This window comes from Podarcis raffonei, chromosome 2 (genome assembly GCF_027172205.1).
Source record: "Podarcis raffonei isolate rPodRaf1 chromosome 2, rPodRaf1.pri, whole genome shotgun sequence".
In the NCBI taxonomy this organism is placed as follows: Eukaryota; Metazoa; Chordata; class Lepidosauria; order Squamata; family Lacertidae; genus Podarcis; species Podarcis raffonei.
In genome coordinates this window covers 33,231,226-33,256,048 of record NC_070603.1, presented here as the reverse complement: position 1 = coordinate 33,256,048, position 24,823 = coordinate 33,231,226, and the positions used below count along the sequence as shown (strand labels likewise).

General features: G+C 41.5%; 1 protein-coding gene across 1 annotated transcript in view; it reads left to right on the top strand.

Annotated features, from left to right (window-relative positions):
* Nucleotides 1-24,823, top strand: part of ABCC3 (ATP binding cassette subfamily C member 3) — a 66,370-nt gene that overhangs the window by 18,171 nt on the left and 23,376 nt on the right. Inside the window, exons 3-12 of the mRNA XM_053375737.1 lie at nucleotides 1,710-1,835; nucleotides 3,246-3,383; nucleotides 5,283-5,408; nucleotides 6,427-6,488; nucleotides 9,782-9,913; nucleotides 13,524-13,742; nucleotides 15,398-15,575; nucleotides 18,286-18,447; nucleotides 19,549-19,641; nucleotides 22,392-22,595. Of these exons, the coding sequence (XP_053231712.1) occupies nucleotides 1,710-1,835; nucleotides 3,246-3,383; nucleotides 5,283-5,408; nucleotides 6,427-6,488; nucleotides 9,782-9,913; nucleotides 13,524-13,742; nucleotides 15,398-15,575; nucleotides 18,286-18,447; nucleotides 19,549-19,641; nucleotides 22,392-22,595 (1,440 nt within the window). The remainder of the gene's footprint in view (nucleotides 1-1,709; nucleotides 1,836-3,245; nucleotides 3,384-5,282; nucleotides 5,409-6,426; nucleotides 6,489-9,781; nucleotides 9,914-13,523; nucleotides 13,743-15,397; nucleotides 15,576-18,285; nucleotides 18,448-19,548; nucleotides 19,642-22,391; nucleotides 22,596-24,823) is intronic.

Genomic DNA, 24,823 nt, shown 5'->3' with positions numbered 1-24,823 from the left:
CACAGAGTGATGTATGTTTGCAAGGGGAGAGTTTGGCCTTTTGTCGTCACAAGCAATACCAAGCACTGGCACCCTGACTGTGTAGTTTCCTTCCCTTGTGTTGGAGGGCACATCCAGAGTGAATGGCAGCACAAATAGTTTCCTTCGTACTGCAAGCAGATGGAACATCACTGTCATTGATATGGGACTTGCAAAAATATTGCGCAAAACGTGCAATAGCAAACCATCTGCCCTGTGATTTTCCTGGTGCAGGCATGTCCCCAGTCATTGCTCACATGTCTGGAAATGTACATGCATGGGATATTGGTACTCTAAGACAAGCTTGTGAATAGCCAATTGCCAGTAGGCTGTGGCAAGTAGAAATCACCTCTGGCTGAGCAGCAAGAAAGCATATGCTTGCAAACGGAAATAAAAACCTGTGCAGTTTTTTTCTGCACTTAGGCAGGAAGAAGCAGATGCACAAATATAAGATGGGGGACATCTAGATTGCCAGTAGTACATGTGAAAAGGATCTAGGGGTCTTAGTGGACCACAAGCTTAACTTGAGTCAAAAGTGTGATGCAGCAGCAAAAAAAGGTAATGCTACTCTAGGCTGCGTTAACAAAAGCATAGTGCCCAGATCAAGGGAAGTAATAGTCCCATTCTATTCTGCCTGGGTTAGACCATATCTGGAATACTGTATCCAGTTCTGGGCACCACAGTTTAAGAAGGATGGTGACAAGCTGGAACGTGTGCAGAGGAGGGAAACCAAGGGGATCAAGGGTCTGGAAGCCAAGCCTTATGAGGAACAGTTGAAGGAGCTGGGTATGTTCAGCCAGAAAAAGACGAGACTGATAGATAGCCATCTTCAACTATCTAAAAGGCTGTCTCATGAAGGATGGAGCAAGATTGTTTTCTCTTGCTCTGGAGGGTAGGGCATGAACCCCGCCCATCTGGCTGGGTTTCCAACAAAATATTAAAATACAATAGTGCGTCAAACATTAAAAGCTTCCCTAAAAAGGGCTGCCTTCAGATGTCTTCTAAAAGTTTGGTAGTAGTTGTTCTCTTTGACATCTGGTGAGAGGGCATTTCACAGGGCGGGTGCCACTACTGAGAAGGCCCTCTGCCTGGTTCCCTGTAACTTGGCTTCTCGCAGCGAGGGAACCGCCAGAAGGCCCTTGGCGCTGGAGCTCTGTGTCTGGGTGGAACGATGGGGGTGGAGACGCTCCTCAGATATACTGGACCGAGGCCATTTAGGGCTTTAAAGGTCAGCACCAACACTTTGAATTGTGCCCGGAAACATACTCCAAGTTACAAGAAAAGAGATTCCGACTAAACACGAAGAAGAACTTTCTGGCAGTTATTCAACTGTGGAACAGACTCCCATGAGAGGTGGTGAAGTCTCCTTCACTGGAGGTTTTTAAGGAGAGGTTGAATGGCCATCTGTCATAGTTGAGATTCCTGCATTGTAGGTGGTTGGACTAGCTGGCCCTTGGGGATCTCTTCCAACTCTATGATTCTATAATTCTTTCTCCTCTTCAGGCCATCAATATTGTACAAACAACTGCCATGTGTAGGTGTGGGCAGGCAGGGACTAGTAATTTTTATGGCTAACCTGCAAGGCTGCTTTCAGAATATGCTGCAGTATAAATGCTCTTTGAATACGTACATTGACGGAATACATTGCTACTCTTACAGATGAATTTATTTTCTCTCTCTTTCTTTTGAAGGTCTTTGCTTTTGTTCTTTGGTGTGTTTGCTGGGCCAATCTCTTCTACGCTTTCCATGGAATTGTTCAGAGCAGAACCCCAGCACCCGTATATTTTGTTACACCCTTACTTGTTGGCATCACAATGGTCAGTATGCCTTTCTGTTGATGTTATTGATTGCATGGGGGTCAGTGTTGATGCTGAAACGTGATATGAATTAATTTTCTTAGATCAGGCGTAGCTGCCTCTTAGAATCCCAGAGATGGCTGTGGAATTGACTGTTTCGTTATCAGCAGCAAATTTAGTGGAGAGGATGATGGCAATTATTATGGGAAAACATAGGAAGCTGCCTTATACTAAGCCAGGCCATTTGTCCCTCTAGCTTAGTACTGTCTACACTGACTGGCAGCAACTCTCCAGAGTTTCAGAAAGGAGTCTTTTCCAGCCTTATCTTGAGGTGTCTGAGGTTGAACCAGGGACCTTCTGCATTCAAAGCGATTTCTCTGTCACTGAGCTAAGGCCTTGCCATAGAGGAGGCAGACAGAACTTTGACAGATGTGCGTTTCAAATTGCTTTTGCCATTCTTCATCCTCTTAATTTATCTGTGGAGTCCTCAGGGCTACTGTTATATGACAATATGTCATATTATCTTGGATTGCACAAGATCAGCAGTTCTGAAACAGCAGCCAAATTCTGAACAAAATAATTATTTGAATGATAATAAGAAGCAATCGTATCCTTAAAGGGTATAATTTTTCCATCTAGTTAATACTGTCTATTTCTCTTCACGTTTTAAAAGTCAGCATTGGAGAATTCTGCATATAAGCAAAGGAGGAAGGGACATTTTTACTGTTCTGCCCTGCACAAAGTTTTTCCTTGCCTTTGTGGCAAGAAAGCAAATAATATTTTCAGTGAGCCTCTATGAAATCTAAAGGTTGTAGAATGGAAACGAACATGAAAACACAAATGTGGGATATCTGAGTTAAAAGGCAATAGCCATGTCTTCCTGGATGAGAAAAAACCAAGCTGTTTCCTTATTTTTATATATATACAGTAATTATGCTGTTATCTAGTTCTAAAGCAAAGCGCTTTTTCTTTTGGTGGGGAGAGGGAACAGAACTATGGCCATATTCATGCCATACATTTAAAGCACTATTATGCCACTTTAAACAGTCATTGCTTCCACCAAGGATTCCTGGGAACTGTAGTTCATTAAGGCTGGTGAAAGTTGTTAGGACAGCCCTATTCTTTTCACAGAGCTACAGTTTTCAGAGTGGTTTAACAGTCAGTCCCCCTTCACAGAGGACTCTGGAAATTGTAGCTCTGTGAAAGGAATAGAGGCCACCAATCAACTCTCAGCATCCTTATTCTTTGAGTGTTTAAAGTGGTACCGTAGCACTTTTACTGAATGGTGTGCATGAGACCAATGGAAGCGGAAGAACAAACAAACCAACAGCAGTGTTTCAGATCCAGGCTTTTAAACCAAGCTAAGAGATAAGGAGGCATTCATTCATTCACAGCTGTAATCCATGTGTTCCACCTTTACTTTCTCTGCAGCTGTTAGCCATGTTGCTCATCCAGTATGAGAGGCTTCATGGAGTTCAGTCCTCAGGAGTTCTCATCATCTTCTGGTTCTTGTGTGTGCTGTGTGCTGTGAGCCCTTTACGGTCCAAGATAATTGGTACTGCAGCTCAGGTAAATGGGATGTGTTTATGTTATTCGGGATGTATACATTTATGACATGTTTTCCCAAAATTAGTATTTAGGGAGGGAGATGGCATGACACTCTGTGGGGAGAGGTAGATCTAATGGGAGTTACTTTCTGCTGCCTACCTCTTCCAAAACACCAAGACTGGGACATTCAAAGGGTGCTAAATACAAATAAAGGCAAGCTAATGGACTGTGAATGTGAGTGGAGGCTATGGGGACACTGCACTGCAGAGAGGAGTGTTTCCTCTTCTCAAAAAAAGGAAGGAAAGTCAAGCTCCTCTGTAAAGGCAGGAAGATAGGGAGGTCTCACGTCTTATGTGTCTTTGAAAGGAGATACTGGAATGAAAATTGGTGTGTTCAGATTTTATTTCTGTGTTTATTTCTTTAGTGACCTATACCCCACTTTTCCTTACAAAGTGAACTCAAAGCAGCTCACTTAATGAAAAACAATGCAGCGCATTAAATAAATACAGTATCATCACCGCCGCCAAAATCAAACACCACAAACAAAACATCATCTATCATTTGAGGTAACGAAGCTAGAGCAACAAAATCTAGGGAAGCTAATCTTCTAAAAGCCTTCTGAAACAGCCGTGTTTTGGCCAACTGCCTGAAATAATAAAGTATCAAAGCCTGGCAAACCTCCTTAAGGAAGGCATTCCATAAAGTGGGTTTAACTGCTAAAATGGGCATGGTCTTAGTGGCTGTCTGCCATATCTCATTCAGCAATGCCACTTGGAACAAGGCCTCAGACTTTGAATGAAGCATGCAGGATGGAACATAATGGGAGAAGGCAGGACTTAAGGAATCCAAGTCCCAAGCCATTTAGGTCTTTAACGATCCAAATCAGCACCTTGCATTTTGTCCAGCAGTGAATCAGAAAATAGTTCAAATCCAACAAGGTGGGAGTCATATATCTAGAATGTGTATGACAAACCTCACCACTCTACTGTCCTCCAAATGTTTGGACTACAGCATCTGTCAACCCCCTGCCCCTCTCTGGCTGGGGCTGATGGGAGTTGTAGTCTTAAGGGTGCCTGCAGACATGGCAGAATATTACATTAGTTTTCCTGATTTTAATGTTGGTACTCCTGTCCCATTTTCTATTGTTCCTTTCACCTGTTGTATTAGGGAACTGTGACTTTTTGACCAATATACTGGCATGTTGTGTTAAATTTCATTCACACCAGTGGGCATGGTGTGACACCGTGAATGTCATTGGACAATGTTGCTGCTTCCCCACCTTTTCCAAACGTCAAACAATCAACTGGTTGATGGGTGCTTGGGAAAAATTGGGCAAGGGGCTTTGCAAACCCCACGCTTGGCACCTGGGAAGCACTTGACATCAGGTGCAGGGCAGGTGACCATGGCTTGGATGAAATGGCCTTGCAGGCCAAATGGGGAGGCCTTGAGGCTCAGATTTCTAGCCCAGAAGGCAGGATCTTCCATACTTCTTCACAAAAGAAGAGGGTGGGGATTGCAGTTGATTCCCGTGGGAAACAGCTAAGGCACCAGAGCAAGATTTATTATCACACAGGATCCTAAATAGTTTTATTAGGCTTTGCGCTTAATAGCCACCTCCACCTGAAATATTAAATATTTGTTTTTAATAATAATATTTTATTACTCGAATGGTCTTTTTCCTCATCAGTGTCCTAGGGAGACAGCGTCAGTGTTTCACCCCATGAGTTGATTAAATAATTTGTTTTTTCCCCCTCAAGGGGAGCATATACATACAGCACTATATTTGTCTGTTGTTTTACCCAAGTTCTCCTTTGACCTCATTAACTTTCCCCCTCTCATTAACCATTTAACCTTTCCCTGCGCCTTTAGTGTAGAACACTTTCCTTGTGTATTGACTCAAAATCTTGTATCTCTCCCTAGAACCCGATGGAAGACAGATTTCGGATTATCACATTTTATCTATACTTGGCACTGATCCTTGTAGAGTTGGTTCTTTCGTGTCTTAAAGAAAAGCCTCCATTTTTCTCTCCGGTTAACTTAGACCCTGTAAGTAAGTCCTTCTTACAGTGACTGCCTTCTATAGTTTCTCATGAGCAACCAAGCTAATTTAAGAATGCGTGTCCACATCCTCTGATTTTCCTGGAAGGTGTTTTGGAACAAACCACTACATCTCACCTTAAGTGTCTCTGATTAGGGTTCTGCCTCTGGACTATATGTTTAAGGAAAGTATTTAACTTAGACATCAACAACTGTAGGCTTCATGTACCAAATCCAGCCCCATGACGACCTGCTCCCTATACACAACCCAAAGCAGGCATGGTGTGAGTTTGGACTCACTGCTAGCCTGCTTTGAAGTAGCCATGTGTGAGAGGGCTGTACTTAATGAGGTGCTAATTTATGTGTCATGTTCTTTGCTAAAAGGACATTGTGGAGGGAGAGGGCAGAAATTGGGACAGCAGCCTGGTGAAGTAGTTGATTTTTGGTGGTGGTGGTGGTGGGATTTTGGGATGTTTGTCTCTTTGTGTGACAATTAGTAGCTGGCTGTGTGTGAAAGAATGGACCAATCGTACCTTATTTTCATATGGCCTGGAAGCTGATTGTGGATTCTGCAGTAAGAGAAAAGCTTTTCTTTCCATTCTGCCACAACCTGTTCTTAATAAAGTCTGCTGGCAGCAGGACAGAGAGGCTTTTTATTGTCTTGCCTTGTGTCTCCCCCCCCCCCCCGCCCCGGCTGGCTGCTCCATCAGCAAGGATCCCCTGTGTTTGCTATCTGGTAATAGCTAAAACACACATCCACTCCTTGCTTTTATGTCTGCTATTAGCAGGATTTGTTGAGATCAGATTGTGAAATCCAGCCATAGCCCTTCAAACACTGCTCAGAGCTGGGGGAAGGTGGTGGGGAGCAGGAAACTGGCAGGAGTTCCAGCACATCCTTAATATATACATCCCAGGATATATCCCCAAATGATTTTGAATGCATAGTAGTCTTTGGCTACAAAAGCTTTGGCTAAAATATTGGATTTTTTAAAAACAACAAATTCATGTCTTCAACTTTTTATTGTAGAATCCCTGTCCAGAGTTAAATTCTGGTTTCCTTTCGAAGATCACATTTTGGTGGTTTACAAGGTAAGCATTACTGAGCTCTCATTGATATCCTCTATTTTGCTGAAAGCAATATTGAAGTGGCATCCGTACAAAAGATTCCCCTCGTGCTCTTGGTTGCCTAGCTACATTCCTATACAATACAGCATTCATTCATGCTCTTCCCTCTACCCCACACCCAGATGTTTTGTGCTTATTAGAGTAGAGGTTAACAAAAGTACTCAGAACAAATTCCTGAGCTTTAGAAGTATATTTACTTCTAAATATATTTCCTTTGCACAATGGGCTGGTTGGTGGATCTCAGGATTCTGGCAGAAAACGAAGTAGTGTAGTTGCAGCAAGCCTCAAGTCTGCCCATCCCTGGTGTAGATCACCTTTCAGAACTGAGGTGCAGGAAGTGTGAGACAACAGCTAAGTTCACAGATGGGAAACTGGAGTGCTGTGTGCTTAATTCCAGGTTGGGAAATGCTGGCTAACACTGTGAACAACTTGCACAGTGATGTTTGAATTGGCAATTAAGGTTCAGGTTTCATTTCCTGTTGGAATCGTATTTTATAGGGTGTTTTTTATTATTCTTACTGTGCAGCAGGAAAAGAAACTTGAGTCTAGTGTGTAACATGATGAAACAAATCTTTGTCAACCTTCAACTCTCCAAAAAATGTCTTTTTTTTAAAGGGGAGGGGAAGTTGCATTTTCCCCCTCTCCAAAGAAGAGGGAGATTAGTTTAATAAGCTGTACTTTGTGCAAGGTTGAAGAGGGTTATTTTGCCATTTAGGGGGGAAAAATCTAAGCTTTTATCTTCAAGGTTCTCTTTGCAATTAGAAGACATCAATAGTTGTTGTTGTTTTAAAAAACCAGGGCTGAGAATAGAGTTCTGAAAGGCAATTTGCACATTTTCATTCATAAGTCTATTCCATCTGTTTTCCACATTAATCTGTGATTTTCAAAAAGGAAAAAACTATACAAAAATTGTATTTGAATACAGGTGACTCACAACTTATGTGGGGGTTACATTCCAGGGATAGCGTTTAAGGGCAAAAGTGTATCATCAAAACACATTGGGTGCAATGGTGGATGGGATGGCGAAAGTCTTTCATCCCAGAAGCCCACCCACTTTCTGTCCCTTTAAAAACAAAACAAAAGTCAAGCGTGCTTACTGTATGGGCTGAGTAATAAAGTCTGGGCTACAAAAGAAAGAAACAAAAATGAAAGTTATTATCATAGTAAAGTATTTTGGTGTCATTGGTTTGTCAAGGGTAGTTCCAGATTTGCCAGGCCTGTGATTATGGCTGCTTTTTAAAGCCAAAAACCATATCACAGAATTTTACATAAGTGCAAAATCTTAATGATAATTACTTTCCAGTCTGCGTATTAATTCAGGTGATGCATATTAGGTTGGCTCACTTTTAAAAAGGCAGACCAAATTGAATTCTCCCTAGTTCTGAACCTAGCAGCCTATTCATTGTGCCACATCGTCCCATAGAGATTCCCACTTAGAAACTGAATAAAAGACTTTCCACCTAGCAACAGGAGGCTCAGCTACCTCCTTTGCTGCAAGTGGCAAATGCAGGGATGAAAAACTAAGGCCTCAAGGAAAATAGTTAATATCTGGAGACTTCCAAGCGTTAGCAATTCTGTTTGCCGAGGTTGGATAGTTGTTTGATGTCAACTTAAAATGCCACTTTCCTACCAAGATTTAAATCATTTTGTCCTAGTTTTTCCACTTAAAGAGAGATGGGTGAACTTGTAGCATTTGTAGTCAGTTCCCAAATTCAGTTGAGTTTCTGCAGGAGGACAAGAGGTCAACAGAGAGCTATTTAACATCCCTGACAGCAGCAGTTACATTGACGTCAGTAGTGATCTTGTTGCCATGTGGGAAAAGCAGGAGCGGGGAGCCAGAAAAAAAATGCATTTAAGGTTGGCTACGGTCAAGGTTCAACCACTATACCCCTTTATGTTTGTGGATATCATCACTGTAATAAATGAAAGTATGTGAACAGAGTTGTATGTGAACAGAACCTCTTGTTTGCCAATACTTTAGTATTATGCCAAAGATTAGACAGGATTTTGAGGCTGCCCAAGGTGATGGCAAAGCACAGCAGACATTTATGGTGGGATAATATTGGAGGCATCAAGGAAGTGCTAAAAAGTGTGATGGAGTTGAAGTTCTGGTACCAGACATACAATATTTGCCTGGTGAAACTGCTTTGAAAATGTGCTAACCTCATCATGTGCATTTACCATCTTTACTCCCAGATTGAACTCAGGGAAAACCTTGTGTTTTGGTTTGCATCAGAAAACCAAAGCACAGCACTGACTGGCCAGTGTTTGTGTCAATCATGAAGCAAAATCCCTCCTTTTGGGGGCAGGGCTGTGCACAGTGCTGATTAGTTATGCCTTGTGACAGCCACAATGCCACCTCCTCTGCTTCTCAGAGCACTTTTAAAGGGTATTGAGCAAGAATACAAGCAAGGTGTTGGTGCGGATGGGGGGAGGGAGACAGAAAAACAAAGTGGACCGCCTGCTTGAAGGATTGTGGAAGAGGGCAGGACGCTGGTGCATCCAGAGGCTATATGTGTGTCATTACTGAGGCGAACATTGGAGAGTAGATGGGAAGCAGAGCTCACCCCTTAGGAGAAAAACTTGGCCTTACAGTGGTACCTCGGGTTAAGAGCTTAATTCGTTCTGGAGTTCCGTTCTTAAGCTGAAACTGTTCTTAACCTGAAACTGTTCTTAACCTGAGGTACCACTTTAGCTGATGGGGCCTCCCGCTGCCGCCACGCCACCACTGCACGATTTCTGTTCTCATCCTGAAGCAAAGTTCTTAACCCGAGGTACTATTTCTGGGTTAGCAGAGTCTGTAACCTGAAGCGTCTGTAACCTGAGGTACCACTGTACTCATCTTTGATCACCCCTTTGTACTTGCAGTCAGACCAGAAATTCATTTTATGTTAAACACATGGCCATTGCTGCAAACGGCAAATATGTATTTCTTTCCCACCTCCCTACCTGTTACTTCCAGAACAATTTACCTGTATCCACAGCATTGTGCATGTCCCCCTTCCCCATCCCACTGATAGCAGCATGTGATGTGGGGCAGGGAAATGTACAACAGCCTCTGCCATCCAGTAGCTGGGTAAGTTGTCCTAGATGCCTAGTGTAAAAGAAAGAGGAATTAAATGTGTGTGTGCTCACATGCACTGTCTGTAGAGGTCTTTGCACATTAAGCATAACACTGCAGTACTCTCTTCAGAAAGGTTGAATTGTGTGTCCAAACTGATTACCAACATCCTTGGTTGTTTTTTTTAACAATACAGTATGGCAATCCAGGGATATAAGAAGCCTCTTGAAGATAAAGATTTATGGTCTCTGAATGCGGATGATAAATCTGAAGTGATAGTACAGAAGCTGCAGAAAGAGTGGGATAAGCAAAATCAAGAAGTGCAACAGTAAGTTGGCTTTGCCTTAATAAGTCACTCTTAGGCTCCCTTTTGTGCATAAACTCTTGCTTTTTAACCGTGCTTTAGAAAATCACCAAAATTGTGTGCCATCATAATTTCAAAAAAAAAGAAAAAAGAATATTGCAGCCTACATAAATGATGATAAGTGTACAAAATGCATAATTAAGCTAATGTGCATATGTTAAGCTAATGTGCATGTGTTTGCTTGTTTTGCATAATTTGTTATGCTTTTGCTAATCAAAGGATGAGGCAAGGATCCTCAAGGCACTGGAACTCTATCTCAGAACAACCAGTAATCAACCCCCATTCTAGTGTCACATTTTACCTGCATTTTCTATCACACTTTCAAGATTATATTAATAATAATAAAGACTAGAACTTTTATGGGGGGGAGGGGGAGAAAGAAACCGTGTCCAGGCCCCCAGGACCTTGTGCGGGAGCTGGAGTTGAGCAAATGAGCTGGACCGTAGGGAGCTGTTGACCCAGCAAGAGATTAGGGGAGAACTGGAAGGAATGATGATGATGATGATGATGATGATGATGATGATGACGACAACAACTTTTATTTATATCCCGCCCTCCCTGACCGAAGTTGGGCTCAGGGTGGCTAACATCAGATATATACAGTAACATTAATATAAAATCAAACAAGAATTAAATTACCTCCTAAAAACAGGTCAATATCCTTGTTGCCAGCTTCCTCCCTCTTCCTCTTCCTCTTCCTCTGCTGGGTGATTGTTTACAGTGGGATCTCCCTTTTCTGGAGTGGACCCTTGTTCATTCCTGTGCCAGCTCCAGGTTTCCCATTGGATCTGCTGCTGCCTTTGCTCTTGAGACCCAGGTAGTGACGATGGAGAACTGGGGATGAAGATGCGGCTTGGGATGCGGTCGGAGGGGTTATCAGGCTGCCTTGGGACTAATGTGGGTTCTTCCAGCTCCTCAGTTGTGCTGCTGTTCCCCACAAGGTGTTCCATGTCTCTTTCTCAGAAGACATATCTCACTGGGTCTGGCTGAGATTCTCAGAACAAACCCATACTTGCATGGAATGGTTGTGGAATAGCCACCACCTTGTTCATGTGGCTTTTTGGAGAGGGTTAGGGTTTGCGTTAAGATTATCCGTCTAATGCATTAAAAAGAGAATTAAATTACTGAAGCTAAACGCATAAGAACTGGACATACATATAATAAAGAGCAATGCAAAAGAGAGAAAGAGCAGGAATTGTCGGTGTACACATCATTTTCCATCAGAAAGTTTCAATGATCTGGTCTGCTATTAGGAGCCAAAAAAGTTATTTTAGTGTAGCCACCTGCCATTGAACCAAGAAGAAACAGATGGTACAGACCGAAGCATGTTAGCTGAGCATCTCTCAGTGACACCTAATTCCATACTAACCATCTGGCACACTGCATAGGAGTTCTGTATTCTCATTTACATGTGTGTATGCCTTGTCATGCTTGCGTATCATTCTTTGGATTTCAATTGAAATTGTAACTCTTGCCCTCTCTGATTCAGCCTCCATATTTTGGAAAGTTGTTTGTTCACTGTGACCCGGACACTTCTTAAGATATCATAACCTATTTTTGCATGTGGTTCCTGAGATCAAGGCGCAGCTTTTTGTCTGTGTTTGGATACAATGAAGATGGACGACCGAACCTTTCAAAACTGCACTGTTTTTAACCATCGATTTAAAAACTGTGCTGATTTTGTTTCTTAGAAATTCTGAGCCATGCCTGGTATGAGGCTGCTAGTGTTAAAATGCAGAAAGCTGCTTTATGTTTTAAATCTAAACTAGGTCACATACTACAAACATTTCTTATCAGAGTGATGATGACTTATCTGTTATGGTTACAGACCAATAAAAGGGGATGTAAACAGGATAACTATAATAAAAATACTGATATTCACAGCGGGGCCAAAAGGGAGTTCCTGCTTTACCACCTGGCTCTTAATTTATATTTTAGATAGGAAGAATTTAGCTACATTTTCAGTAATGTAAGAAGAGGAATCATTTAAGCAAGAGATAGCCTAATTTCAGTGGGTCTTCCAGGTAAAGGAAGAATCAGCTTTTTTCTGGGCTTATTATACATATATAGATTAAAATGAGCCACAAGTTTTGTCTCTCTGATCCCACAGGGACAAATGACTTCATTATGTGAAATGTTCTTAAACTTGCCTGTATGCAAAGCAGAAGGCAGAACATTAATAAAATAAGAACACTGAGGATAAGATGCTCTCTATATCTGTAAATAGCAGAGTGTCTGAGGTTTTATCTTATCCGGAGAGATAACTGGTACGCTGAATCACTCAGCTGTGTATGGCTCATGAGCCATCACATGCATACCTGATAAGACACGCAGTACAGTTCCTTCCACCTCAGAATGCATGTTGTGTACATAGTGGATCATTTGTTTAAAATCACCCCTATACCAGCTCTCTCTTTATGTGAGCATACCAGGGGAGAGAGAGAAGATCAGGTCGCTGTTGATGTTTTGTCGTGAGTTAAGCTAAGTTAAGGATCAGTTTCCCCAATCACATGAAGGGGTTCAATTTGCATTCAAGTGAACAGGAACAGAAGTCCCTGTGGGCCTTTCCCTATTCAACGGGAGGAAGGGCAGGGACTGGGAGGTGTGTGGTGTGGGACTGGCGCATGCACCCCCTTCCCCGGTTCACACTTTGAGCTTTCATGTGTTTGGGCAAATACCTGACTTCCATTAATTTGTGCCCTTGTCTTGAAATGTCACTGGAATAGCGGTTTGGTTGGGCGCAAAATTGGTGAAAGGATAGTCAAAACTTTTTGATTCATAAAATACGAAACAAAATAATTTAGTAGGTTTTATCCAACCTCAGAAGAGACCTATTGAAATCAATGGACCTAAATTACTTGTGTGAATTGATTTCAATTGGTCTCTTCTGAGTAAAGCTATCACCCATTAGTTTTATTTCTTGAAAGACCATAAAACCAAAAAAATGTTGATGTTTGAAATGTGGCTGCTTTCCTAAGCAAGTATGTCGTCATCACCATCACCATCATCATCATCATCATCATCATCATTTTGCTGAACAGGAAAGGGAAATTATCAGATGCCGAAGGTTGTATTTGCCTGAGCCAAAGCTTTAGACTACAGCTTTTTATTTAAGTAAAACTAAACTAATTTAATCTTAATCATTCCTACATGAACTGGCCAGTCTTCACTCAAATCAATTGATCTGATAGGTTGATGTAGAAGTTTCTGCCCCTGAATACACCAAGCAGAGGGACTGCAGTAGTAATATCTCATACGACTTAATTTGCAAATCAGGTTCCAAATATGCTGCCTTATGTCACTATAATTTAAATATGCAGCTTTAACATAGTTATTAAATAAAGGACCGATTTTAACACAGACAGTACTTTAAACTGACATCCCTTTTTTTCATAGGGGAAACTGCTCTTGGCTACTAAATTGTGGGGCCCATATCCTACAAACATATCTTAGCAGTTCTCACAGAAGCAAGACATTTGAAGCCCAAAGGCTGCTATTATTTAAGAGAGTCAACATTCCTAACTAACCCTCCACTTTTTCAGCTGACTTTAACAATGTCTTTTTGTTCCCCTAGGAAAAAAGATATATCCTATACAAAAAGCTCGAACCAAATAGAGAACCATGTTGGTGATGGCCTTGAGGAAACAGAAATCCTGATAAGTAGTAACACAAAGCAGAAAGAACCATCTTTTCTCAAAGCCTTACTCAGGACCTTTGGCCCATACTTCTTAATCGGCTCCTTCTTTAAATTAATTCAAGATCTGTTGTCTTTCGTCAACCCCAAGTTGCTAGGGTGAGTTCTGCACTCTCATTCAAGTTCATTTCACATGATCCATTAGCACAGTGTTTCCAAAACTTAGGTCTCCAGCTGTTTTTTTGAACTATGACTCCCATCATCCCTAGCTAGCAGAACCAGTGGTCAGGGATGATGGAAATGGTAGTCCAAAAATAGCTGGAAACCCTATTTTGGGAAACCTTGCAAGCTTTTGTGGTTTTCCCATTTACTGCACTCCATGCCCTGCATGTCGCAGGACACCTATTTTATCCTGTGCTGAGTCCTTGCCTATCTGCATAGCAGATGCGGGCAATAGCAGGGGAGAATGGCAATCTGATAGGGAAAGGCTGTCAATGAGGAAATACATAATGGGGTTTCATGTGTTACTAGTTTTGCATAAGAACACTGAGTGGTTGGGAAACAAGGAAGGCTTTCATTTAGACATATCGCTAACGTGACTAAATGGTGTAGTATCTCCTCCATGCACCATATTTTTTTCCAGTTCACACTTGCATGTCTACATGGTAAAGAATCCCATTTTGAACTGCAACACACAAAAGTTCATCTATGTGTGCTGAATGGCAGATGCAAAGATTACATGTGTGCATGCTTTCCAGTCAGGGCCGGCACAAGACATTGTGCTGCCTGAAGCAGGATCTGCATCTGTCTTCATGATAGGGAAGGGCTGTAGCCCAGTGAAATATGCTTTGCATGTAGACGGTCCCAGGTTTAATCCTCGGCATCTCCAGGTAGTGGCTGTGCAGAAGAAGAAGGCAGGGGATGATGCTAGAAAACAGTATAAAGACAGGAAAGTGACCAGACTATCTTTGTGGCAGATTAGCAGAGAGCTTTTGAGGAGGCACCAATTTCACATCATCACCCAAGGCAGTTGCTTCATTTTGCCTCATAATAGAGCTGGCCCTGTGCCTTGCATGTAATATGTAGCTGTAACTTGCTTCAGCTTTTCAGCCCCTCTACACACTATGCTGGGATGCGGGTGGCGCTGTGGGTTAAACCACAGAGCCTAGGACTTGCTGATCAGAAGGTCGACAGTTCGAATCCCTGCGACGGGGTGAGCTCCCGTTGCTCGCTCCCTGCTCCTGCCAACCTAGCAGTTCGAAAGCACGTCAAAGTGCAAGTAGATAAATAGGTACCGCTCCGGCGGGAAGGTAAACGGCATTTCCGTGTGCTGCTCTGGTTCTCCAGAAGCAGCTTAGTCATGTTGGCCACATGACCCGGAAGCTGTATGCCGGTTCCCTCAGCCAATAAAGCAAGATGAGCGCCGCACCCCAGAGTCGGCCATGACTGGACCTAATGGCCAGGAGTCCCTTTACCTTTACACACTATGCTGGCACAGTTTAATCCAGGTATGTCATTTGACCAACACACAACGCCAATCAACATACAGGTGTCTGCCCCCACCCTCATTTTCCACAATATTTTTTATTTTAGATTTTTAAAATTGGATTGCTGTAGAAAAATGAAGTGGATAAAACAATTAATAAGATGTTTGAGGTGGTCTTATGCCTTCTGGGCATGTGCCCAGAAGAATGGTTTGAATTATTGGTGGTGCTACTTTGCTGTGGGTAAGAATAAGTGTGTTGTGCTTTGCCCCACTAATCTCATTGTTTCTTCCCCTTGTTGTCTATTTGTTTTGTCTCCTCCTTAAACAGTCTGTTAATTGGCTTCATTAAGAATAAAAGCGCTCCCTTATGGTGGGGATATCTGACTGCAGCTTTGATGTTTTCCTCTGCCGTGCTTCAGACGATAATCCTTCACCAGCATTTCCAGTACTGCTTTGTTACTGGGATGAGACTGAGAACGGGCATCATCGGGATGATCTACAGAAAGGTAAAAGCAGGCTAATGTTTTTGCAAGCACAGGCAGTGAATATGAACAAGAGATTTTGCTTGAGGGCAGAAAGAAAGCACCGTATTTTTGTAATGTTGTAAAAAGGAGGAGCCAATAGGACTTGGCAATGCACTGAATATGAGGAGCGAAAGAGAGGGAGGATTCAAATGCACAAGCCCTGGACTGTGTACTGCATGCAATGGCAGGAAAAGACTTACGTCAACTATCTCTAATCCTGCACATACACATTCCATGTTTCTTCTCAGTGTTCTGGCATTTGCAGTTTATTCATAAATGCTTCTGTTGCCACTTGCAACATTAAATCTTAAAGAATTAAGGATTTTTAATCTAGCTCTCAGCCTAGCTTTGACCACCCCCAGTCCAGAACTGTCCTTTTATCTGCATTTCCATAATTCTGGCATCATTACTTAATCCTGCCCTTTTTCTCAGTTGGCTCTCATAAACCAGTGCTTGGGTGGCTGACATCTCAAGAACAATCCTGCAACTATTCAACTATCCACCCCCCGCCCCCACCACTTGACATCTCCTTCAAAGACTTGGGCTCCCTTCACACGCACACATTCAGCCATGTGGAAGCCAGCTCAGATGTGGCTGCAGTCTTTGCATGTGAGATTACCAGAGGCATGTGGCTGAGGCTTAATGTGTGGGTCTTTCCGACCCATTAATTGCTTTCCTTCCGACATAGTGCCAGCTGGATGGAAAAGATCCACACGGATATGTAGGATTTTGTATAAATTGGTGTGCTTGTGAAGGTCTCCCTAATATTATGTTAGCAAGTAGAATGAATATAAACCCATTTTCTTTTGGTGTTTGTAACTGGATAATTAGGACCATCCTAACCATGTTCGCCACAGTTTTATTTTTGAATGTAACCCAAATTGCCCTTGGTATTGCCCAACACAGGCCTGCTTTTTGCAGGAAAACACATTTTGCTACCTGCTCAACACCAGATACATCATGCTGAGTTTTTATGGTACTAGCCCGATAGATGTGCCATACTGTCTTGCTTTTTTTATTAATCAGATTTGCTTAAAAGCGATTGTGTAAAAGCTAAATGAATTTGTGGCAGTTGAAAATCATTCTTGAATTAATAGTTCTTCAACTGGTAACACTAACCATTGCACACATGTAAAAAGTGGATTTGATGCTTGGTGTATTACATACTGTGCACATTTAGCTCTATTTGTGCATCATGTGTTTGCATTCTTGGTACCCCAGCTACAGCTGCTTGTGAAATCCTCACAAATACTTCTCCTCCATACCAAACTATTTTAATTATTCCTCTGTTTTGCAAGTTCCCCAAGTCATTTGTATAAACAGGATATATAAAAAAACAAGACTGTATTTGAGTTTGCTTATATTTGCATACTCAAATGAGTGCAGTAGTGGTTGGAACAATTTTATATCTTTAGTTATTAATGAGTGGCTAATATAACAATACAATGCATAATAGAAGCGCCCCCCCCCCCCCGTGAGTACCAATCTTTGACATATCTTTGTTTTGTGGAAAAATCTTACATGTGGAAAATCTTACATGATGAGCCACTATGCAGAACAGCTGCCAGAGGGAGGGTCCTAGACTGGCAGACCCAAGCTCACTTACAAGGAAGTAAGACCCATTGGACACAGTCATTGGACTTTGGACACATTCATAAGATGGTGTTGTTAAAGTAGCTTCTATATAATGGTGGTGGTAACATGAACTGATCCTTAATATACATTTCCTGAAGAGCTTTCTTTCAATTCAAAACACTTAATATGGAAGGTTTGCATGTGGCAATCTTTCCCTATTGTTTATTCCTTTTGGACTAAAGTCTTTAGCAAGACACAGTTGGTTGCTAACCAAATTATTGCCTTAGATAAAAAAATTGCTTTATTACCTGTTTATGAGGGAGAGGCACAGGATCTTACCCAAAGAGACCTCATGAGGGCTGCAAGACCTACTATAGCGAAGTTTGGGAGGTCTTTAAATACAAGAGCCATGGTTTATGGAACTCTGGGACTTGATGCTCATGGAAAAAGTAACTAACAAATTGCAGGAACAAAGAAGTAATAAGAAGTCAGGCAGCTTTAATTCACCTGTATGCTGCCAAAATGCAACAAGGATACAGGCATCCCGTGGGGATCTTTGGAAATACAGTTTTTGTTTGATAAGAGGAATGGTTTATATAGAATATGTGCTTCTACTGCATGGGATATAGTACTCTTGAGAAGTGGCAGAGAGGATGTTCTTTCTGTTCTGAAAAATAAGAGTTTTAAAAATATGGAAGGTTTTCTGGTGGGAGCTTGGAAATACACTAGGAACCAGTGAAGTTGCCACAAAGCTAGCGAGATATGTTCCCACCAGCCAGTCCAAGCTGGTGAGTCATGAAGCTGTAATCTGGGGTAACTGAAGTTTCTGAATAGTCTTTGGAGGTAGCCCCAGGACTGATGCATTGCAGTAGTCCAGTCTGGATGTTCCCGGAGCATGGATAGCTGTGGCCAGGCAATCTGCCCAGAATAGTATTCAGATAAAACACCAACTGAAGCAAATGGAAGGTATTTCAAGGCATGGACAGTGACAGACCAGGATCTATCAGCATCTCTAAGCTGCAAACCTGATTCTTGGGGTGGTGGAAGTACAGGATCAAAATGTTACAAAATGAGGAAATATGCCTAAATAAGGGAGTTTCTCTCATTGTCTCTCCAGTCTTTAGTCATCACCAACTCAGCAAAGCGATCTTCCACAGTTGGAGAAATTGTCAACCTGATGTCAGTGGATGCCCAAAGATTGATGGATCTGACTACCTTCCTAAACATGGTGTGGTCTGCACCGCTCCAGATATGCCTAGCTTTAGCCTTTCTCTGGCAGGTACAGAGTCACTTATGTTTGTTCTCTCTGATTTGGCACAATGTGCAGCCAGTAAGCTTAAGGCTGACCCAGCTTGAAGGGGGAAAGGGATTGTGGAAAGTCATATTGCAGGCAACCTGTTGCTCCCAGCAGAATTCCAAGCCCTTGTCTTTAGGATGTTCTGTCTGAACAGATGAATAACTGAGGATGCAGAGCTCAGGTGAGCTGCAATATCCTTAGATTTAAAGAGCCATAGCAGGAGTATAATGGGAGAAAGATCCTAGAGATGAGTTTAGGGAATGGTTTTTATTTATCTCAGTTTTTATTTGCAAAGCTGCTGTAGAACATTGCAGTCCTCAATTCCCCCTTACCTCAATAAAAGAGCTCTCTAATGATAAACATAAAAAACAGCTTCTCAGGTTCATTTTTTGTCTGATTTTATCTCTGTATAACGCTGTGCCTAACATAAACTGGTGCATTTGTGAAGCAGGTTATGGCACCATTTTTTACCAGCTTGCTTCTATGTAGAGTGCCAGTATACAGCATCCAAGGAACCATTTTTAGCAGTGCCTGTGCTGGTTATAAATAAATACCCAAAGATTTTGAATTCACAGTCAATTAGCTTTTACTCAGAGTAGACCTACTGAAATTAGCAGAGCTAACTTAGCCGTGTTCATTAATTTCAGTGGGTCTATTCTGAGTAAAACTTCGTTGAATACCACCCTTTCTGTTCCCCTGTCTTCCATTCCTTCCTTAGCTTCCAAGTACACATATGTGACTGCTTCGTGCAGATAAAAAGAGAAGTACCATAAGGATTTTGCAGAGCTTCTCTAAGTTCTTGCACTTCATGTTGAAAATCTATTTAGTCAACTTTAGCCATGTAAACCTTTCTGTGCTTTAGTGGTTAGAGTGCTGGACATAGCTTCCTGTGTGACACTGGACCAGTCATCTTCTCTTAGCTTAAATGATCTCATGCAGCTCACGTGCAAGTAAAATGAGAGGAGGATCATGTATGGAACTTTGAGCTTCTAGGAGGGTATAAATACAATAAATTCCAGTTTTTAAAAATATTAATTGGAAGAGAATAGAATAATGACTGACGTGTTTTGCATCGTTTTGAAGGAATTAGGGCCGTCTGTGCTGGCAGGAGTTGCTGTGATGGTCTTACTCATCCCATTTAATGCTGTAATAGCTATAAAAACCAGAGCACTCCAGGTAAGTAAACTCTAGTACATCCATTCCAAACTAATTTGGATTGTCTAGCTGAGGCTCCCTGCAAAAGGAAGCAGAAAGAGGGTGCTGGCAGATTAGTCAGCACTTAGATCTTAGAGCAATTTGACTACCGTGTGCAGAGCATGGCTTCTTTGCACCTGCTTGCCTGCCCTGGGATTTCTGACTTGCCTTGCCTTCAAGTCTCACTGTGAAACTTTACCTGAGCTGCTGCCTGCTCAAAGCCCTTCTCCTGTCTGTTTTTTCCTGATTATCTTGTGCCCTGGACTTTATTCTCATTTGCTTCCTGTCTAGAACAGATTCTGCAAAACCTCTTCTTGCAGATTTCCCATTTTTTTTCCAGAGCAGTGGGTAGTAGAAATTTTTTTCACAGTGCTTTATTTTTCCTTCCAATACAGTGGTACCTCTGGTTATGAACTTAATTCATTCCGGAGGTCTGTTCTTAACCTGAAACCGTTCTTAACCTGAGGTACTACTTTAGCTAATGGAGCCTCCTGCTGCCGCTGTGCCACCGGCGCACGATTTCTGTTCTCATCCTGAGGTAAAGTTCTTAACCCGAGGTACTACTTCCAGGTTAGCAGAGTCTGTAACCCAAAGTGTTTGTTACCTGAGGTGTTTGTAACCCAAGGTACCACTGTACTCTGCTCAGAAGGAGCATGACTAGTGAGATTGCCCATAGAGTAGAGGTCCACTGTGCCCTCCACTCAGTATAGTTTTGAATCACAGAGCTGCAGATTTCCAATATCATCTGGATCAGTTCTGTGAACTGCTTAACATCTTACCCTGTGATTATTATCAAAATTATAACATGCCCTATACAGTGAGCAAAGGAAGCCAAGACCAATTAGACAAGTGTTTGGAATATATTCATACATATATGCTAAGGATACTGCCATGAGCACCATTAATGGATGCCTTTGCAACGAAAACTTTCAATACAGCTTTATTCCCAGGTACATGTAGGATTGCAGCATTAAGAGTTTTACGGCCAGTTCTAATGGGAGTGATACTAAAATTCCTTTTCTTTCACCGTAATTGACTCATTTTAATTGTGAGGGGATGTTTAAAAACATCTGATTTTTATTTACATTTTAGTGATCCTGTACTGGTGCTGCTTATTTTCTGCACTGCATTTCATTTAAGCTGAGCATGAACTTTAGTTCTACAGCTGCTGCTGTTTCTGTTTTCCTCACTCTCCTTATACTTCCACGGTGCAGTTCTTTTGTGGCTTGTCAGTTGAGCAAGAGCACACGATGAAAGGAATTCAGTGAAAGATAATTTTATTTTTTGGGCGGGGGGAATACAACCACCACCACCATCTAATGGTGAATTGCCTGATGCTGTAGGCTGCCATGTCTCCACCGCCCCCTCCACCGACCTTAAAAAGTCACCTAAATAGTAAATAGGAACCACATTCCTTCCCTTGGCTGCTTGACAGTGGTTTCTGTAACACCAGCAAGGACAGAAATGTGATGGAAAGAGTCCAGAAAAAAGCCTCAGTGAGTGATTAATGGCTTTTCTTTCTGCCTCCTTTATGATGATGAGTCTGCCAGCAAAAGAACCACACACAGAATATCAGGCTGGTTTCAGCTTTGTTCTAAGTACATAAAGAGTAAAATGCAACCTATGTCCTAGTGACTGCGGGCTAAGCTTCACATATTACATCTTGAACATATTCGAAAATTGGGAACAGAGAAAATTGCCTTACAATGAGTCAGACCATTGGTCCATCTTGCTCAGTATTGTCTACGCCCACTGGGATTGTGCCCAGGGTTTCAGACAGGGAATCTCTCCCAGCCCTACCTGCAGATGATGGGGATCAAACCTGGGACCTTAGGCATGCAAAGCAGATGCTCTGCGACTGAGCTGTGGCCCTTCCCCTGTCCTATAATTATTGCATATCAAGTAGCCAACGGCCAGTGCTAAGGAAGAGTCCAAATAAGATCTTATTGACAAATGTTTCTCTTTCTCCACTAAACTCAAACAAGCATGAGTTACAGCTCATAAGGAATAATTTGCAGTTCTCTAATTCGAAATTTTTCTTAGAACGTCCTGCCTCAGATCCTTTTAAATGGAATCAGGGTAGAGAAACATTAATGATTAAAAAATAAAAATGAAATGGACCTTGTGCATATGTATCTAATCGGGGGCTTTGGGGGGGGTAAAATAAAACAAAACTAGAAGCCAGTACTCCTATCTTTATAAAAGTGCAGTGAGTACCAGTGCAATATGGCAGTCCTAGACAATGAAAAAGGGATTATGGTTCCTGAGATCAAGGAGCGGGATTTTATCTATGTTTGGATAGAGCTGTACGCCATTTTGAAGCAAGGTCAAAGCTGTACTGCTTTTTTGGCGTCTCAGAATTCCCAGGCGAACACATGGTGCGAGGCTACTAGCAGTAAACAATTGGGATATAAGCATGTTAGTCCCACATTTAATCTCTAAACTGAATCAACATCCTTGACCAGATACAGTGAGTTAAAGTGGGGTTTTCTTTATTGTTCACATGCCCAACCCATAATAAATTCTTATTCATCTTGCAATGAACATACCTACTTATTTACAATTGTGTAGAAGTACACCATCCATACAGAAAAGTGGGTGTGGTATTTTAATAGTATCTAAATTTATGAAAGTATTGTTTTGTTATTCCTTGGAGACCTAGACACGGGAAGCACAGTGCAAGTTGTTACACAAATGGCTATTGGTTAATGGTGATCTTTAACATTGTTTAGGTGCAACAGATGCGCTACAAAGACTCCCGCATCAAGCTAATGAATGAAATTCTAAATGGCATAAAGGTTCTCAAGCTCTATGCTTGGGAACCATCCTTTGCAGAAAAAGTTCTGGAGATAAGGAAGAATGAACTGCAGGTTTTGAAGAAATCAGCCTACCTAAATTCTTTGTCAACATTTGCATGGATCAGTGCACCGTTTCTGGTAAGCTTTGTTTGTGTACCTTATCTTTTGTCAGAGGAACTGTCTGCAAGTTGGCAGGACCGTCCTTGTAACTTAACCAGGGAAAACATGAAAAGTCTGTGAAAAGTCCAGTTGCTGAGTTATTGTTCATGCAATGCAAGAAATGGGCATGGCTTGACTTCTTCTCAGGATGTGACTGCTGGGAGAGGGGCCTAAGCCCTGTAAAAAGATGAAGTACTACAGGAGAGGAAAGATGACTGAGCTTGAGTTCTCTGTAAGTCAAAGACGGGGAGCCTGTGGCCACCCAGAGCTTGACGGACATCTATTCCCATCAACCCCAGCCAGTTGAGGATGCTGGATGTTGCAGTCCCAACATCTGGAGGGCGGGGGTGTCACAGGTTTTCCATCCTTACTCTAAGCATGGCAATTTTTACTGCTACTCATAATAATGTAATTATAATTCTCTTCCTGGAAAGCATAATAAAGAGAGGAGATTGGTTTGATCTGGACTTGCTAAATAAAAAATAGTAAGCCTGTTGTAGGCTATCCTTCACATTGCCAAATTCTGAAACTACTTTTTTAAAAAAATAGTATTGGTGGTCAAAGTTCCATCTAGTCTGGCACTCTGTCTTCAACTAGGACTAGTCAGTTATGCCTGGGAAGCTCATGATGGGGAAAAAACAATCCTGTACCTGTTCATTGTCCCCAGTATCAGAAGTATACTATCTCCTGTGAACATGAAAGCTGCATTTGGCCAGCAGCCATTATGTTCTATAGATGTGTATAATCCTTTAAAACAGGGATGGGGAACCTATAGCCCTGCAGGTGTTGCTGAAATACAACTCCCGTCATCCCTGTTAATCACCCATGCTGAGTGGTGGAAGTTAAGAGTAAAAAGAAAGAAAGTAAAACCTGGCCACAGTTATCTACCCCTGCTTATAAAAAATCATTTTAGCTAGTAACCATCCCCAGTATTTTGTGGCAGTGAATTCCATAACTTGAGTAAGTGTATGAAGAAATACATTTCCCTGCCTTATCTTGTAGCTGTTGCCAGTCAGTTTCAAAGAGTGACCCTGAATTCTAGTGCTATAAAATGCTGTTTCGCTGTTGTTAGGGTAGATGGAATGGACTGGGTGATACAGTACCTATTAGTATTTTTGCTAACAAATCAAATATGTCACATTTCCACCCTCCTAAGAGATTATCTTACCCCCAGTATTTAGATAGGACTAGATTATCAACTAACTAGGCAATATAAGATCTCTTATGAAGGAAGCGTACTTCTTTGAGCTTCATTGTGTGTTCTGACAGAATTTACACTGACAAGATATGTTTTTTTAATTAAAAAAAAGAGAAAAATTCACCGTTAATACAAAAAATAGGAACTAAGTTCAGCATTCTATAACAGTGGACAATTAATTTTATCAAGATTTCCAGCTATTATCTGGGAATAATATTTATTTTCCAGCATCTCCGCCAAAATCAATTACATTCCCAGGTCAAAATGCTTGACTTTTATATCATGACTGAGTTCCTTTTCTTTGACCCTCAAGCCCCCTTCCTGTTAACCTAACCATGAAGTGCTTTAAATTCTGTTCACTCCTAAAGATATTCATCTTCACCCATTTACATCATAAGCAGAAAATATTAACAATACTATCTTTAGTAGCTAATCAGATAGCCTTCCTCCAAACTCTTTATCTAAAGCATATGTTATCATTTCCTAAGTTTAAAGATGTTCTGTAAGTGTAGTTTCAACACTAACAGAAAGAATGCTTAGCTGAAAACAGAGAGAAAAGGTCAGAGACTGAATCGAGCTTAAGAGGAGAATAAATCCATCCCATCTTTTTTGTGTTTTAACCTTCTACTGCAATATGTAGTCAAACAATAATAAGGCAGGTTTTTGTACATCACAAGTCTTACAAGGTTCAGGAAAGCACAAGATGCCACAATTAGAATGATTAAACAAGAGTGCAAAAGAACTCGAAATGATTTAATTTGATCTAGCTAGTTTGCAGTTTTGTCTATTAAAAGGGAATGCGCTGAATGCCTACATGATTAAGAATAACGGAGGATGAAGAATGTCATATAGTAGAAATCTGCCAACTCTTCTTGCCAAAGTGTTAAATTAAATAATAAATGGATAGGATCCATTTCTGTAATGGGAGTCCGGGGTTTTTTTTATTGTAATTTTTATCTTTATTGTAAAAGATACTGGATATTGAAATGGATTGTGTTATTAGGATAAT